Source organism: Schistocerca nitens, chromosome 4 (genome assembly GCF_023898315.1).
Source record: "Schistocerca nitens isolate TAMUIC-IGC-003100 chromosome 4, iqSchNite1.1, whole genome shotgun sequence".
Classification (NCBI taxonomy): domain Eukaryota; kingdom Metazoa; phylum Arthropoda; class Insecta; order Orthoptera; family Acrididae; genus Schistocerca; species Schistocerca nitens.
In genome coordinates this window covers 986,661,751-986,681,326 of record NC_064617.1, presented here as the reverse complement: position 1 = coordinate 986,681,326, position 19,576 = coordinate 986,661,751, and the positions used below count along the sequence as shown (strand labels likewise).

General features: G+C 38.1%; 1 protein-coding gene across 1 annotated transcript in view; it reads left to right on the top strand.

The window, feature by feature from the left end:
* Positions 1 to 19,576, top strand: part of LOC126253699 (dedicator of cytokinesis protein 1) — a 443,179-nt gene that overhangs the window by 412,287 nt on the left and 11,316 nt on the right. Inside the window, exon 34 of the mRNA XM_049955225.1 lies at positions 7,305 to 7,462. Within this exon, the coding sequence (XP_049811182.1) occupies positions 7,305 to 7,462 (158 nt within the window). The remainder of the gene's footprint in view (positions 1 to 7,304; positions 7,463 to 19,576) is intronic.

Here is a 19,576-nt window from a genome sequence, read left to right as displayed (position 1 = left end):
TTCCTCAATGATGTTGCTATTTCTCTATAGACAAATCATAAATAAGGTATCGGCAAAGTTTTGGGTCATCCTAGAAGTTGCACATGTTTTACGCATGCATCTTGATTTTGACTGTCTCATATCTTCACATACTGTTGAGGAATGTCTTTAAAACAGTATATTACTTCTTTACAAAGCATGCACGTTTTTGACTGCCTTACATCACCTTTGAATTAGAGCCTTTGTGCAGTGCAGTAAAATTCTACACTAATGCACTTTAACCTCAGCTGTTAGAATTGTAGAATCGCCTTAAAATATCATTCTGGTTAAGAATTAAAGTATGCCAATGAAATAGCATTGTGCAAGGTCAAATACAGTGGACAGTTTAGTGCATCTGAGTTTGCATGGTGTGACATCAAGAACAAGAACAAGAAGAAAAAGATTTTTTAAAAAAAGTGGGAATGTGACCTTCCTGCCAAAGTTGTGTCTTAACACTCAGGTTTGATATGATGGAGTCTTCTGTCATCTCTTGTAAAATCCTTGCAAGAATGGCAAATTTCTACTAATATCATACTCTGCTGAGGGTTCTCTGCATACAGTTTGGCTTGTCTATTGGTGTCTGTCACTATGTCAACCTCTCCAGAAGCCCTTTGGTACAGACCTTTTTCAACTCTCCACTATGTTGATATTTTGCTCATACATCCTTCTTGATTTCCAGTGTCATTGATATATATGTGACAGTCACATATTTAACCTCCAACTGTATAACACATTTTTCACTTTGTGATGAATGTTTCCCATCATCTCATTTCTATAAGTAACCACTCAATAACACTAGTGTTGTGGTGAACATCATAAAGAACAGCAATTAGTGTTGCAGAGAGTTATGTCACTCAAATATATGGTAATAGAGAATTTATACAGTAAAGATACCTACGTTAATTCTCCAATAAATGAAAATACAACATAAAACTGTGCGTGCCTGGTGGAGTAACCTTCACAACTTTACCACTGAAATAGGAACACAAAAGAAATTCATAAACTGTTTCAAAAATCTTGAATGAATGTTTACACTTCCAGTCACATTAATGAATAGATATACTAAAAGCTTTCTATACTATATCTGACAGTGACTCAAGATAGTGAATGTATCTGGTTCATTCTCTGCTCTGTCACTGTGTTTCTTAATGTGGCACAAAGCAAGCAGCACAGGGTCCATGTAACAGCAAACGCTGTTACCAAAAGCATGCAGGTTGACATTTTGATTTTTTAAGACTTTTTCACAGTGTCTTCAGTGTGCACCCCAGATTAGAAATCCACTGAAGCATCTATCCCAGTGCTTATATATGTGCATGTGTAAAATGCGTGACCTACAGTTACCTTAATATGTGAAACAGAAATTAATTCTATATAAATTTGGCCACCCTGTGCATATAGAGCTCTGACATTGTGATTAACCGTTCCAGATTATCTAACAAAAAATATTTTTGTGAGCAACAAGGATAACACTGTGCCTAAATATATAATAAAAAAATGAACTGCATTATACATAAATTGAAATCTGCTGTTAAGATATTTAGTGAGATAGTCCAATAGACTATTTAAATTCTCTTATAAGGCACATATTTTGCAGTAATAATACATATGAGCAGCTGGATATGTCAGAGATTTGTCTGTGTCATTAAAAGAATAAATGAATGGTAGCAAAACAATTATATAAAATACTGAATTTGCATCTCATGTTACATCCATTTAACTGCACAAAATATAATTACCTGAACTGGAACTTTTGAAATCATAATCCCTCCTTTTAGAGATCAGAAAGAAGATGTAAAAGATAAGAAAGAAGAGTATTGGAAATTCTTAATACTGTGAAAAGAACAGCACATCATTGCCCTATTCTTCTTCTTTTTTGTCTTTTTCTGCCTTATCTGACAACTAACTGTTTTTATATATGTACTTCCCAATCTTCAGCTATTTTCCTTTTGATGCAATAATTAACTGTTGTTCTATTATTGTGATGTGAACAAACAGCAATGCAATATCAAGTGCATGGCACTTATTCATAGACAACTATATAATCAAACATATAATATTTTGAAATGTACTTTAACAGAGGCACACAGATTACCAGGAAAGGACAGCTGGAGTTAGAGACCTCCACAGATATGGCCACACTCTTGGGGCATACCATATTATATGTAAACCATGAGTGGAAATAGAAGAAGTCTATATGCTCTGTATGTTTTGCGAAGGTTTCTGCTGTTTGGAACAAATTCATACAAAACTTCACTCTATGTTACAAATCTGGATCTGATATAATAACTTATTATGAGAAAGATAATTGTTACTTATCATATAGCGGAGATGCTGAGTCAAAAATGAACAGGCACAACAAAAATATTGTCAAACAAGTAAGTTTTCAGGCAAAAAGGCCTTCATCGGGATTCACACACACACACACACACACACACACACACACACACACACACACACACAGTACCGCAGTCTCTGGTTGCTGAGGCCAGACTGCAGCCAAAGGCTGTTGTCGTGTGTGTTGTGTGTGTGTGTGTGTGTGTGTGTGTGTGTCTGTCTGTCTCCTAATCCCAATGAAGGGCATGTTGGCTGTTACTTTTTTAACAGTCTTTGTGTTGTGCCTATCTATGACTCAGCATCAACATCAACATCTACATCTACATCTTCATGGGTACTCTACAAATTACAAGCATCAAGTCAGTGACACTCTCTCTCTACTCCAAAAGAGGATGGACAAGTGTAGTGTAGGCAGTCTCTTTAGTAGATCTGTTGCATCTTCTAAGTGTTCTGCCAATAGCACAGTCTTTGGTTCGCCTTCCTCACATTTTCTGTGTGTTCTTTCCAATTTAAGTAGTTCATAATTGTGATACCTAAGTATTTAATTGAATTTACAGCCTTGATATATATTCCCCTTAGCACTCATGTGGATGACCTCACTCTTTTCATTATTTATGGTCAATTACCAATTATCACACCATACAGATATCTTTTCTAAATCATTTTGCAATATGTTTTGATCTTCTGATGACTTTACTAGTGATAAACAACAGCATCATCTGGGAGCAACCTAAGATGGCTGGTCAGATTGTCTTGTAAATCGTGTATATACATAGGGAACAAGAGAGGGTCTATAAAACTATCTTGTAGAATGCCAGAAATCACTAATGTTCTACTCAGTGACTATTTTTCACATACTACAAGCTGTGACCTCTCTAGCAGGAAATCATGAATCCAGTCTCATAACTGAGACGATATTCCATAAGTATGCAATGTGACTGCAATCCGCTTGTGTGGTACAGTGTCAAAAGTGTTCTGGAAATTAGAAATATGGATTCAATTTGAAATCCCTTGTCAATAGCACTCACCACTTTGGGTGAGTAAAGAGTTAGTTGTAATTCACATGAATTATGCTTTCTAAATGCTTGTTGACTGTTTGTTAATAGACCATTGTGTTCAAGGTAATTCATAACATTCGAATGCAATATATGTTCTAAAATCCTGCTGCATATTGACGTTAACAATATGGTCCTGTAATTTAGTGGCTTACTCCTACTGCCTTTGTTGAATATTGGTGTGACCTGTGCAACTTTCCAGTCTTTGGGTACAGATCTTTTGTAGAGCGAGTGATTGAGTATGATTGCTAAGTGTGGACCTAGTGCAGCAATAAACCCTGAAAGTAACCTAACTGGGATGCAATTTGAACTGGAAGACTTGCTTTTATTAAGTGATTTAAGTTGCTTCACTACTCCGAGGATATCTACTTCTAAGTTACTCATGTTGGTAGCTGTTGTTGATTTGAGTTCTGGAATATTTACTTTGTGTTTTTGGAGGAAGAAATTTTGGAAAGCTGTGTTCAGTAACTCTGCTTTGGCAGCACTGTTATCAATAGTTTTTCCATTGCTATCATGCAGAGAAGGCATGACTTGTGTCTTGCCGCTAGCATATTTTACATCTACTTGTATTTTCTGCCATGTTTTCAGATGAAGTTTCACTGTGGAAACTATTATAAGTACTTCACATTGAAGGTGATGGTAAATTTTGAGCTTCTGTAAAAGATTGCCAATCTTGGAGATTCGAATTCATTTAAATTTGGCTTGCTTTTAACATTGTTTCTGCAGTAGTGTTCCAACCCATTCTGTGTGCCAAGGGGGATCAGTTCCATCATTTGTTAATTTATTTGATGTACGTCTCTCTATTGCTGTTCCTACTATTTATTTGAATTCAAACAACATGTGGTCTACACTTACAGTTTTAATCTGGAAGGAGTGGAGATTGTCTCTCAGGAAGGCGTCAAGTGTATACTTAACGTGCTTTTGTGCATAGGTAATTTTTCATTTATTTTTGCAAGATTTTGAAGTTAGAGTATTCATTCTTGCTGTGACAACACTGTGGTCACTAATTCCTGTATCCATTTTGATGCTTGTAATTAGCTCAGGATTATTTTGTTGCTAAGAGGTCAAGTGTGTTTTGACAACTGTTTACTCTTCGAGAGGGCTCGTGAACTAACTGCTTGAAATAATTTTTGTAGAATGCATTTACACAGTTTTGGACAATATTTTTTGTCATCCTCCGGATTTAAACATGTATTTTCACCAATATATTGAGGGTAAATTGAAGTCGCCATCAACTATAATTGTGTGTTTGAAATTAGACCCAAGTTTTCTTTGACTCTTTCAGAAATTGCATCATCCGAGTTGGGAAGTCGTTAAAAGGATACAGTTATTATTTTATTCTGTTTACCAAGAATGACCCATACAAACTCATAGGAACTATCTGTTTCAGTTTCACTACAATGTGAACTACTTCAACAGCATCAAACACGCCACAGCCAACTGTGTTAAGCCTATCCTTTCTGAACACCGTTAGAACTTCCGCAAAAATTTTGGCTGAACTTGTCTCCAGCTTTAGCCAGTTTTCAATGGCTATAACAGTTTGAGAATAAGTGCTTTCAATTAGTGCTTGGAGCTCTAGTGCTTTCCCAACACAGCCATGACATTTTACAATTGTCATACCAATACTTCCTGGATCTACGTTCATCCTTTGAGTTTGAAGCCCTTTTTGTGTTTTCTCTAAACTAAAAAACCAACCAGTCCGTGCCACACAGCCCATTCTACTCGTGTAGCAGCCTCCTGCGTGTAGTGGACTCCTAACCTATTGACCAGAACCTGAAATCTAGCCACTCTATGATGCAATTCGAGGAATCTGCAACCTACACAGTTGCAGAACTGTTTGAGCCTTTTATTCAGACCCTCCACTCGGCTCTCTACCAGAGATCCACAATCGGTCCTGTTGACTACGCTGAGCTCTACTTTCATCTTGCAAGCAAGACTGACAGCCTTCACCACTTCTTACAGCCACTCAAAACGTAAGAGAATCTCTTCCACTATATGGTGAGTAGCAACTATACTTTTCAGAATAAGTCATTGTTCCATCCTGAATCTGACATAATGATAGACAAGCAACTTTTCCTAAGTAAAACTAGGTGCCTGTTCACATAGTTCATGGCTTTGAAGCCTGACAGGTATGGACAAAAGTACTGGTTAGCTCTCGGAGTTGATGGCTAGTATATTCTCAATGGTTTCCCTTATCTTGGTAAGGATATTGTATGATCCTGTAGTGAAAGGGTTTGAGACTGTGTAGTGATGTGGCTTATGGAACCATTTCTGTCCAAAGGCAGAAACGTTAATATAGATAATTTCTTCACTTCCCTCAAAGTTTCCAAGAAACTGAAAGAAAAATCAACTTCCAACATAGTAATAGTAAAAAGAGCAATAGGAGAAATATCACATGCTCTGAAGTCTTTGAAGGGCCCTCTCTATTCATCAAAAATCATCAAACATGATGATATTTCCTTGACAGTTTGTCAAGGAAAGGAAGAAAAAATGTGCTAGTGATGCATTTCCTTCATCCTACTGTTACTATAAATTTAAATTAGAAAACACTCCACAAAGAGTGTAAGTTATTACAATATGACAAAGTTTGGGGCCAGGAAATATTCAGTCGAGGCCTCCTCAAGAATATTTCCAGTACCCTCCTACAATATTCTTGATCTAGTAGGATTAAATGCATATCTTGTATTCAGGGCTGTTACTGGAAAGGAGATCAGAAGAAGATATTTTATTCAGCCACTTGCAAAGGAACTATGTACTGAATATGTGAAGAGTCGCTCACTTATTTGGACCACGATATTATAAAAGGATAGAAATGAAAATGAAGACAAAACACTACAGAAAAGTCATAATTGTCAAGTTCTTAAATCAAATGTTATAGAACTAATTCCAAGTGAATTGTTTGTAAGAAGATGGCTTGGGGAAGTGCACAAAGAAAACTCAAAGCAACTCAAATCTAGAAGTAGGAACTAGCTAAAATTGCTCCGAGTATGAATAATTCAGTATTTCAGAAAGTTCTGGTTGAAAATTACAAATTATTTAGGAATAAAGGAGATGACGCAGTGAAAGTTAGAAGCACTGCGTTGTCGATAGGCACACAAACAAAAGGTACGGAGCTTGTCTAGCTTCCGGAATGCACTTTTTTTTTCTATCTGTAGGAAATATGTGCACGTAAACACACACACACACACACACACACACACACACACACACACACACACACACACACTCACTACATGCATACACCTGTCTCCTTACATTATGCTCAGTTGACTGCCAGTCATATGCATGTTCTTTCTACAGCTGGAAAAATGCAGTGCATTCCAAACGCTAGCGAAGCTCCATATCTTTTATTTGTGTGCCTAACAACAATGCAGCACATCTGCCTTTTGGCAAATAGTCTCTTTTATTTCTAAATAATTCAATTTTTGTAAGCATTTAAAAGTAAGTAAACCACCTCACTTACTCTTGTCTGAGTTTTGTGGGTTTCAGTGAAATGATAATGATAATAATAATTGATGTTATTTGTATTCTGTTGCATTTTATTCACAATTTTGTATCTTAAATAGCAAATAAATCATGTAAAAACATTAAAATAATGAATTAACAAACACTTAACAACTTTCATCCTCTTTTCAGTTTTTGCTTACAGTTGGTAGTGAAACAGTGATAATGAACATTGTAATTTATCAAAGTTTTTAATATTATTGTTAGCTCTCCTTTTATGTGTTACTCTGCTATGTATGAAAACTAGACCTGTCCTTGATGTGCTGGGTTTTATATTTTGCAAAAATGTTCTATTATTGAATTATCATGTTTAATAATGTTGTATTCTGTAATCATTGTTCTTTCTTTCTAAATGTTGTAAGTGGTATTTAATGCACGAATTTGTCACTGAAGGTACTACAGACTCCACAGCGAGTGAGGAGGACATGGTTCCGCCGCCTCTCCCAATGAAAGTACGCAACGAGCCAGATTATTGTAATCTCCCAGATACAGGAGAAGTTGAGTCCGAGACAAAACATACGTTGCCATCTGTCCCACGTGTTGATCCAAAGGTATATTTAGTCTTATAATTATAATGATTAATTGTCTTGTTCCCATAGTTCTCTAAGCAGGAATAATTACAAACATTCTTCATCTACTCGCCAAGCAGCGGCACGAGAAGACGCGTATAAAAATATTGAAATTTTTGAACTTTTGGAGCTAGTGGCCCCTTCTTCTGGCAGAAGTGTTGTGGAGGAAGGAAGAGAGGTGAAGGGGGAAGGACTGGTGAGGCTTAGGAAATGGAGCGAGTTCAGAAAATCTGCCAAAAACCCAGGGTCAGTAGAGACTTGCCGGATGAGATTTGAAAATCTGAGAGCTTATGACCGAGTACCTAGTGGTGCTGAGGGCGCCAAGCACGAGAGACTATTACTGCGTCTATCGAGCGTGACAACCCCACAGCAAAGTCGAACAACAACACCCGACAATCCACTGGAGCAGGTTGTGGCAGGCTGTCCACACCCCATACCTGGCCACGTATGCTCGTTCCTTGTGGTACGTGGTGGTGAACAGTAAATTATCCACATGCCAGTGCCTCCATTTCATCCATCTTACAGATGCCCCTTTGTGCTTGCACTGCACAGTCATATTGATTCGTACATGCACTGCTTGACATGTGCCACGAGGGACTGCTGCTGCTACCTTATACAACATATGCTGGCATTCCTGTTGTGACAACAGCCAGGGTCTTGTCATGCTGGATGAACTCTGACACCCAGATACTGTTTACTTACCCACCACCAGAACAAACGCAATCAACTGGCTAAAGGGCACGATGCTGTATTACGTTTTGCAAGCCGCGCCTGAATGTACTCCCGCCGTGTAGTTCCGCCTGACGATGACCCGTGAGGCGTTCTGCCACCACGCGTAGTACTGGACACGACTATCAAATTATTTAGGCACATTATTCGAGGATCCTCCTACCCATTGGGGCATAGAGAGCTTACTGGCAAAACACCGTGCAAGACTTGATGATGGTGGAAAGCTAAGTGCATTATACGTGATAGACATCTGAGGTGAAGGAGTGGGGAAAAATAGACAGGTGAGAAAATAAAAGATGTAGGAAACTAAAAAGGAGTGGAGAAAGGAATAGTTACCAAGAAGAAATACCGAGACCAAATACATTAAGAAAATAAAGTCCAGCAGGCTGGCGAGAACCAGCATAGCTTTTTGTCGCCCTCCCAATCTCTGCAGTAACCTTGTTAGACCCTATGCTCCTTTTGCCCCTACCCCTGTGACTGTCTCCACTGTAAGACTTGCCCTATGCACCATTCTACCACCATCTATACCAGCCCTGTAGCTCGTAAAACATATACTATCTAAGGAAGCACCACCTGTGAAATGACATCTCGTGTATCAGCTGTTATGCAAACACTGTTTGGCCTTTCACATCGGCACGACTGCCACCAAGTTATCAGTTGGGACAAATGGGCTTAGGCAGAGGGGTATACCAGCAACACACAATATCTTCTTGGAGAGCATACTCTGCAGTATGACAGTAATGAATGACAGCAATGACTTCAGTTCCTGTTTCACCACAATACCATATAGATTCTTTCCAAAGACACCAGTTTCTCAGAACTCCACAGGTGGGAACGGGCATTACAACATGTCCTCAGTTCTCAACGTCCACCTGGCCTTAATTTACACTTATTTCTTTGGTCTCAGCATACCTTCTCAGTAATTATTTCTTTCTTCATACCCTTTTAGTTTTCTATATCTTTTATTTTCTGACCTGTGTATTTCCCTCCCACCCCCATCCCCCTCCTCCTCCTCCTCCTCCTCCTCCTCCTCCTCTTCCTCTTCCTCCTCCTCCTCTTCCTCTTCTCCCATCTCTAATAAGTACATTGCACTTAGCTTTCCACTCTTATTAGTTCATGTACAACATTTTGTCAGTAATCTCTGTGTTGTGTATTACCGTTACTTCCACCTTTAAGTTTCTGCAGTCCCCAACAATCAGTAGTTTTTTTTCTCATATCATCTGGTAAGTCTCCCCTGACCCGGGGCTATGGGCGACTTTTTCAAACTCTCCCCATTTCCTAAACCTCACCATTCCTTTTCCTTCACCTCTCTTCCTTCCCCTTCAAACCTTCTGCCAGAAGAAGAGCCACTGGCTTTGAAAGCTTGCAAATTTCAACACCCTTTGTATGTTTTCTCCTGCCACCACTTGGTGAGTAGATTTTTTTTATCTATCCAATTACATTATATTTTCAAAAATTAATTTTTGGTGCTCTATAAAGATTGTTAGCAATATTGATAACAGAAGAGGAGAATCCACTTACCAGTCCAAAATGAAAACAATTGTAGCATGAATGGGGTAACAAAAAAAATGTAAGTCCCTAGCTATCAGTACTTTTCTCAGTATTTCTAGAGTTATTTCATCATATTAGATGGGCATCAAGAAAACAAAGGGTATAGATATTAAAGTTTCTTGAAACCCTAGACTAGCAGACACTTAAAGTACAAGAATTGAATAGGTCTAATGATAGACAGACAACATTCAAAATCCAAAATTCTCTTATGTTGTGATATTTTTCAGCTTAAAGATGAGAGCTACTTGAAAATGTAGTAAATATGAAAGAAATAAAATATTAATATTATTGCAAATGAGAGAGTATTATGTGATAATTTGAGAAAGACATTAAGACAGAAACAAAGACAAAAGGTAATTAGAAGGAAAGAGTAATTCTACACAAGCATCAGATGAGGTAATAAGAGTAGGAATAGAAGCAGTTAGTGAGAACAACAATGTGGTATGCAAGTTTGGAAAGGAAGGAAGAAATTTTGTGGAATGAAAATCAGAGAAGAGGAAACTGGCATTAACGAAAACATGATGGAGAGTTAGTGTTTAGCTCGAGGATTCAAAAGCACTAATTGAGGGGTGGTGGATCTAGATTATGTCATTGGTGAAACAGATACACAAATACTTGCTGTTATGTTTTACAAAACATTTAACAACAGGATGTCGGTAGATCAAGTGTCCTTATGGCAAAGAGTCCGTCTCATTTACCACATAGTCTGCTGCCACTAATGACAAAAATTAATTTAGACATCAAGTTTTCACTCAGAATGGATGGCCACAGACAATTTGTTTCATATCTTTTCTTTCCTGTGACTTCCTCTCAACTGTTTGCTTCTTCTTCTTTTCTTCTTTGTCACTGCCCTTATTTGTTTCACCAATGCTACCCATAACTACTCATTATTGTTTCATTGATGCTGCTATTTCAAGTTTGTACTTCCCTTTTTCTGACTTGCTGACTGCTTCTTGCATCTTATTAAAGTTTTCTTGCTGGAATTAAATTATTCATGCTTTTTAATCTGCTTTGCTGTCTGGCTCCCTACTTATATAGTTCATAAATAATCATATTTCCTTTTGCAATTTTCTTTCATTTTAGAATCAAAGGTTTTGGAATCTAGAATGATTGGTACCTTTTATTTTGTTGTATGTTTTCTAACACCTTTGTCAGTGTTGTTTAATTTTTATTTTAGCAAATTAAATAACTTGTACTCTTTGAAATCTGATTCTACACTACTCTACCTTACCTGCTAAATGACTGGGCACATTTTCAAATTACAAATAAATAGAACAAAGAAATTCTCCACATATAACTTGGACAGTGATTAATGGGTTGTAATTGATCAAAAAGAAAATTTAGTCAAATATTGCCTTTCAGCTTATTAAAACACCATGAATAATAATATGTATCAATAAATTGGTCAGAAATGGCTTCATTAGAACTTCTTAGCCTGTTTAATTTATGGAAGAGTCTAAATGACATGACTATTCAGTTGGTGCTATGGCCATGAAGTCATTTATTTGTTTATCCATCTGTAGACATTGTAAACTGTACGGATGTTGTCAACACATAAATAAATAAAATACAGGCATAGAGATACATAAATGTGCACAATTACACACATAAATAGATACATACATTTCTTGCCTTACTGAGTTACCCATTTGGACATTGCATTTCACTGTTCTATTGAACATATTGTAAAATGCCTCTTAATTGCAGTTATTAATCATTAGTGTAATTGTCAACAAAATTTAACATCATTTTAGACAATCCTTTATGGTATAAAAACACTTTCCTAACAAATAATTTTTAAGGTATTCCTGAAGGCATGTATTTCAATTTTGTCTTTGATCTCTTGAGATAGTTAATTGCACAGTTCAGTTCCATTATATAGCACACTATTTTGGTTTTTTTTCCCCTATTGACATCTACATCTACATCCATACTCCACAAGCCACCTGATGGTATGTGGCAGAGGGTACCTCGAGTACCTCTATCGGTTCTCCCTTCTATTCCAGTCTCGTATTGTTTGTGGAAAGAAAGATTGTCAGTATGCCTCTGATTTTATCCTCATGATCACTTCATGAGATATATGTAGGAGGGAGCAATATACTGCTTGACTCCTCGGTGTTCTCGAAACTTCAACAAAAGCCTGTACCGAGTTACTGAGCATCTCTCTTGCAGTCTCTCCCACTGGAGTTTATCTATCATCTCCGTAATGCTTTTGCAATTACTAAATGATCCTGTAACGAAGCATGCTGCTCTCCATTGGATCTTCTCTCTCTCTTCTATCAACCCTATCTGGTACGGATCCCACACCGGTGAGCAGTATTCAAGCAGTGGGCGAACTAGTGTACTGTAACCTAATTCCTTTGTTTTTGGACTGCATTTCCTTAGGATTCTTCCAATGAATCTCAGTCTTGCATCTGCTTTACTGACGATTAATTTTATATGGTCATTCCATTTTAAATCACTCCTAATGCCTGTTCCCAGATAATTTATGGAATTAACTGCTTCCAGTTGCTGACCTATATTGTAGCTAAATGATAAAGGATCTTTCTTTCTATGTATTCGCAGCACATTACACTTGTCTACATTGAGATTCAATTGCCATTTCTTGCACCATGTGTCAGCTCGTTGCAGATCCTCCTGCATTTCAGTACAATTTTCCATTGTTACAACTTCTCGATATACTACAGCATCATCCGCAAAAGCCTCAGTGAACTTCTGATGTTATCCACAAGGTCATTTATATATATTGTGAATAGCAACGGTCCTACAACACTCACCTGCGGCACATCTGAAATCACTCTTACTTTGGAAGACTTCTCTCCATTGAGAATGAGATACTTATCTAGGAACTCTTCAATCCAATGACACAATTGGTCTGATAGTCCATATGCTCTTACTTTGTCCATTAAATGACTGTGGGGAACTGTATCAAACGCCTTGCGGAAATCAAGAAACACGGCATCTACCTGGGAACCCGTGTCTATGGCCCTCTGAGTCTCGTGGACGAATAGCGCAAGCTGGGTTTCACACGACCGTCTTTTTCGAAACCCATGCTGATTCCTACAGAGTAGATTTATAGTCTCCAGAAAAGTCATTATACTCGAACATAATACGTGTTCCAAAATTCTACAACTGATCGACGTTAGAGATATAGGTCTATAGTTTGCACATCTGTTCGACGTCCCTTCTTGAAAACAGGGATGACCTGCTCCCTTTTCCATACATTTCGTGTTGCATTTTATAGCCTTTGAAAATGACGGAATGTCGAAATGCGTAAGACGATTTTGGAAATAATAAAAAGTGTGGTCAAGATATCTGAAAGTAAATAAAGTAACATATGTCACTTGCTGTTGTTGAAGTCTTCACTCAGTAGTTGGGTTGGCACAGCAGTCCTACGTTATTCAGTCTGAGTCTCGTCATCTCTGAATAATTTCTGCTTTACTGCAATCCTCATCCATTTTAACCTTCCTAAGGTATTCAGTCCTTGGTCTTACTCTAATTGAAACTAACTTACGCTAAGGACAACACACACACCAAAGCCCGAGAGGGGACTCGAATCTCGGGGGTGGGGAGGGGGGGTGGGGGGGGGGGTAGCAGCACGAACCGTGGCATGGCTCCCCTAGACCACGCGGCTACCCCGCGCGACAACATGGGAAGAAATTCCATTCTTAGAATGTTTGGAGAGGCACAGCTGTATTACTCCTGGCATCGTGATGTGGGGAGCAATCGGGTATGCCTTCAGATCGCGACTGGTAGTAGGTGATGGAATTCTGACTGCACAGCAGTACGTCACAGACATCCTGCGTCCCCGTATGTTGCCTCCCATGTGACAGTACCGTGGTGCAATTTATCAACGAGACAGTACTCGTCCAGACATGACGCGTGTGTCTATAAGCTGTCTAAGTGATGCTGAGGTATTCCGGTGGTCAACAAAATCCTCAGATCTGTCCCCAACATAACGTATCTATGACCCGCTTGAACATCAATTCGAATAGCATGGACGAATAGCATGAGTTGGGTTTCACACAATCATTTTTTTCAAAACCCATGCTGATTCCTACAGAGTAGATTTCTAGTCTCCAGAAAAGTCATTATACTTGAACATTATAAGTGTTCCAAAATTCTACAACTGATGAGATGCAAATGGTAGCTGGATCTGGTTCCATGTTCGTGTAGAGACCTGTTCGTGGGGTTCTGATCTATGTCTTTTTTTAGTGTGGATCACTGTTTGAAAAATGTACTCACATGGAACGGTCAAGATTCCCATAGCTTTAAACAACTCAGTGCAGTGTACAGTCCTTTTTTTATAGCTTAAATATTGTTTGTATGTTCTGCTCATTTGTTCCCCAGAACATTATCCCATAACTCATCACACTATGAACATATGCAAAATATGTTGTTCTGGTGCATGAGCTATTCTAAGTGCAAAGCATGCTGAAGCTATTCATTTCCCAAGGGCAGTAACATGCTCGATCCATTTTAGTCTACATCTACATACATACTCCGCAGTCCACAATACGGTGCGTGACAGAGGGTACCTCGTACCACAACAAGCATCTTCTCTCCCGGTTCCACTCCCAAACAGAACAAGGGAAAAATGACTGCCTATATGCCTCTGTACGAGCCCTGATCTCTCTTATCTTATCTTTGTGGTCTTTCCGCGAAATGTAAGTTGGCGGCAGTAAAATTGTACTGCAGTCAGCCTCAAATGCTCTGGTTCTCTAAATTTCCTCAGTAGCGATTCACGAAAAGAACGCCTCCTTTCCTCCAGAGACTCCCACCCGAGTTCCTGAAGCATTTCCGTAACACTTGCATGATGATCAAACCTACCAGTAACAAATCTAGCAGATCACCTCTGAATTGCTTCTATGTCCTCCCTCAATCCAACCTGATAAGGATCCCAAACGCTTGAGCAGTACTCAAGAATAGGTCATATTAGTGTTGTATAAGTGGTCTCCTTTACAGATGAACCACATTTTCCCAAAATTCTACCAATGAACCGAAGACGACCATCCACCTTCCCCACAATTGCCATTACATGCTTGTCCCAGTTCATATCGCTCTGCAATGTTACGCCCAAATATTTAATCGGCGTGACTGTGTCTAGCGCTTCACTACTAATGGAGTATTCAGACATTACGGGATTCTTTTTTCTATTCATCTGCATTAATTTACATTTATCTATATTTAGAGTTAGCGGCCATTGTTTACAGCAATCACAAATCCTGTCCAAGTCATCTTGTATCCTCCTACAGTCACTCAACAATGACACCTTCCCGTACACCACAGCATCATCAGCAAACAGTTGCACATTTCTATCCACCCTATCCAAAAGATCATTTATGTAGATAGAAAACAACAGCGGGTCTACCACACTTCCCTGGGGCACTCCAGATTATACCCTCACCTCCGATGAACACTCACCATCGAGGACAACGTAGTGGGTTCTATTACTTAAGAAGTCTTCGAGCTACTCACATATTTGGGAACCAATCCCATATGCTCGTACCTTAGTTAGGAGTCTGCAGTGGGGCACCGAATCAAATGCTTTCTGGAAGTCAAGGAATATGGCATCCGTCTGATACCCTTCATCCGTGGTTCCCAAGATATCATGGCTCAGCGTGCATCTCTAGAAGTTTTGTTTGTGATACACATTCTGTGAATTCATCTTTTAAAGAATTGTTTTTTACTTTTCTGCTTATGTGGAAACTAATACTTTTTACATATAAAGTTAATTTGTTATTGCCTACCCATTTACATGCATGCAAGAGTGTTTCTTCAGCTTTGTCCTGTAGTACACCTCGTGATGTTTCACTGATTAGAATTTTACTGTCACCAGCAAACAATACTGTTTCACCGTGTTTAACACTCTGTGGAAAAATCATTGATGTATATCAAGAGAAGAGTATTGGGTCAAGCACACTTCCTTGGGGGAGTCCCAATATTAATGTATTCTGGGTCAGAAAGGTGTTTTATGGTATGCTTGGAGTTTGTTTGAGAGATCTCTAACCATTGCACTCTGTTTTTTTAGATATGAACAAAACCAGTTATTTGATACCCCCCTCATACCTGGAGCTTCCAGTTTATTTAACAGAACTGTGCGGTCTAGTGTATTGCAGTCATTGCTGAAGTCAAGGGAGATGCCTGTTGTATGATCTCCTTTATCTAGTGCTTTCAGAACAACATTTGTAAAATGAGCTACAGCTGATTGTGTGCTTTTACCACACCTGAACCCAAACTGTTCTTTACACAGAAGATTATACTTTGTTAGATACCCCATGAGGCTAATTTTCATTATGGTTTCCATTACTTTTGAAAATGATGGGCCTATAATTTTCTATATTTTTGGGGTCTCGTTTTGTATCTAGGGGCAGGAACTTTGCGTGCTTTAATGCCTCTGGGAAGCAACTTGTGGTGAATGATTCATTTATAATGTGCGCTAAAGGATCTCCAATACTGTCTATACAGTCCTTCAGCAAGCACACTGGCACTTCTTCTATACCTGCTGAGGTTATATTTTTTGGATTCCAGACAACATTGTTTATTTCTTCTGAAGTGGTGGGTCACAACATCATTGTGTTTCGAACATAATTTGTCAAATTTGTGTTGTAGCTTACTAGCTATGTTGCTGAAATATTGATTTGCAAAAAGTCTGCAATTTTTTTGGGATCATGTATTTTGGTACCATTGCACTGTGATTGTATGTTTACCTGTTTTGTCTTTTTTTCTATTTTTATCCTGTTTAGTGACTCTCCCGGCTGTTTTTATTTTATTTTCTGCCTTTTCTATAATTTTATCATTTTGAGATCTTTTTGCTGTTAATAAAATTTGTTATATGTGTTTTTATACATTTGGTAGTATTTTTGGAATGCAGGGCCATTTCGGTTTTTTTTTTTTTTTTTTTACTCTATAATTAGATCGGTACCTCCATTTAACCAAGAATAGTTCAACATCATTTAACATACAAGAAGAGCACTTCTTACTCATTGGAAGAGAAGTAACTGTTCCCCTGCTGTTGAGATTGTACTTACAGAGGTTTTCAGTTATGTATTATTTGAGTACTGCCAACGTTTGATGTTCATTAGAAGTACATAAATAGCTATTTAAGTGTAAACACAGTCAGTTCTTGGGATGTAGGTGAAGTATTTTTGTCTTATAGTGTCACACAATAATGTCTATGTATATAAAGGACAGTCAAATGAAAACCAAGCGATAGCAATTTGAGGCAGGCAAGGGCACTAGCATCGTTATAATCAATCAAAATGATTATATAAATAAAGTACAAGACTTTTCACAACTAACATAAATCAAATTCCTAGAGATCCTACTAACAAATACGCATCAAAGACAAAAAAAGTTAATAAAAAGTTGCAACAATATACTTACAGATTTTGAAAAAGACAAAGTATTGTAATTAACTCGAGGATACTACAACTACATAGGCAACCAAAACTTCAATGACCTTTATTCTAACTCGGCCAGTGGTTAACAGTATTGACAGTCCCACTTACGTTATCAGCAAGAAACTGAACATGTTACTCTAAAAATTATATACATTCAATACCAAATTCAATGTAAAAAAACTCTCATCTACTAGCACAAAAAATAAAGGACACTAGAATTCCAGCTAATGGCAAACTAGTACCCTTTGATATTACCAGTCTGTATACAAATATAAGGTCTGTTCAAAAAATTTGGAACATTCGTAATTTTGTGCCAATGGTGTGTTGGAGCGAAATGCAGTTGGAATCCCTGCATAAGCCTGTGTTTAATGTGTAACTATCAGAAGTGTCATTGTTGTGCATCTGTTAGTTATTGTTCGGTGTTGTATTGAATAAAATATTGTGTCCACGAGTTTGTAAATTTCAGGATGGCATAGTTAGAGGAGCAGTGTGTCTGCATTAAATTTTGCTTGAAACTCAATAAAATCTTCTCAGAGACACACCAAAAGATGCAGGAAGCCTATGGTAATGAGTGCTTAAGCCATACTCAGTGTTATGAATGGTTCGCACAGTTTAAGAATGTCCAGGAAGAAGTTAAAGATGATCCTCATGCAGGACACCCTTTGATGTCTACCGACAACGCTCATGTCAGGAATGTCAACAAAACTGTATGTGCCAATCGAGATTGCAGAAGAATGTTATGGTAACGTTTCAGTTGGGTCATGTCATGAAATCCTGACACAGCATCTCGGAATTCATCGTGTTGCTGCGAAGTTCATCCCACGGCTCATGAGTCAAGGCCAGAAAGACCTTCGCCTCACAGTCTGTGAAGAGCTTTCGGAATGCACAGATGAGAATGAGAACCCCATTGAAAGGATGAAGATTTGCAATGATACATGAGATAAAAGAAAGTTGGCAGACAGCACTTCACACGATCCAGCAAGAGACATACCAAGACTGATTCTGGAAGTGGAAACAGAGCGATGAATTAGTTGTCGAGGAGACTATTTCAAAGGAGACCATGCACAATAAGCAAAGGTAAGCATAGGAAAAATTTTGTGGACAGGGTTCCTGAATTCTTTGAACAGACCTTTTATACCAGGCCAAGAGGTAATTACAGTCATGAAGAATAACCTCTCACAATATTGAAAAATTTCAGTCACAGGCATGCTAGAAATAATAGGCCTACTCAATACAGTGCAAAATTATTTTGAATACATACTCCTAATTAGACAGTGTAGCCATGAGTTACAGTATTTCTGGGACCTGGGCAGATATTTTCTTGAATACATTAGAAGAAAAAGTTTTTGCTCCCGCAAATTCCCTAAACAAGAAAATTATCTATTATTTTAGATATGTGGATGACACACTTGTCCTTATAGGTGGAGATGAACTTTAAATCAAACATATCCATGAAGCACTAAATAAACTACATACTAAAATGCACTTCATAATGGAAACAGAAATGAGCAAATCAATTAATTTCCTAGACCTAAAAATCCTAACAACGATAATTCACACATTTTTGAAATTTACAAAAAGCACACAACAATTAACGGCATCATACATGCTATTTCATGCCACCCAAAGGCACACAGGCCTGCATACTTCCAAGGTACAGTCAACAGAATACAAATTTACCACTAAACCAAGTTGCCACACAAAAATAACTTGAAACATTATGATATGTAGCACAACAAAATGGTTTCAACCCAAACATAGTAATGCATGTATACAGAAGATCTACACCTACATAACCAAAACTTCACAAGGACATAAAACTATCCAGATACTGAGAGCACATGAGAACTAGCAAAAATAGTCTGTATACATTCTTCAACCACTTAAAGAATGATAACCACAACGCGGAATGAATGGAGTTAACAATAAAAATTTTACACATATTACCTAAAGGTTTAATGATGAATGTATGTGAAGAGATAGAAATCTACAAACATTCAAACAAGGTGCTGATGACATTGTAAATTAACAAATTGATTTAAAACATTAACATTTTATTCCAATATGAGGGGGAATCAAATGTAAACAGGATTTGTGTTTCTGAACATCAACAGTTGGTAGGACTGGCCCCGCGCTTGTGCTACACTTAGGCGGGACCATTAGAAATGAGGAGAGTGTGCTGTTAGATATTTCCTGCCATTTCGTCAGCAACGCTCATGATGTCTGGGCAACAGGTGCACCCCTCCATTGCGCAACACATAATTATCAAATTTCTTGCTCATGAAGGAGTTACAGTGGCGTAAATTTGCCAAATATTGTTTGCACAGTTTGGTGAGAAAACACGATCAAGGATGTGTGTGTTTGCCTGCCATAAAAAGTTCAAGAAAGGACAAGAATGTGTGGAAAATCAGCA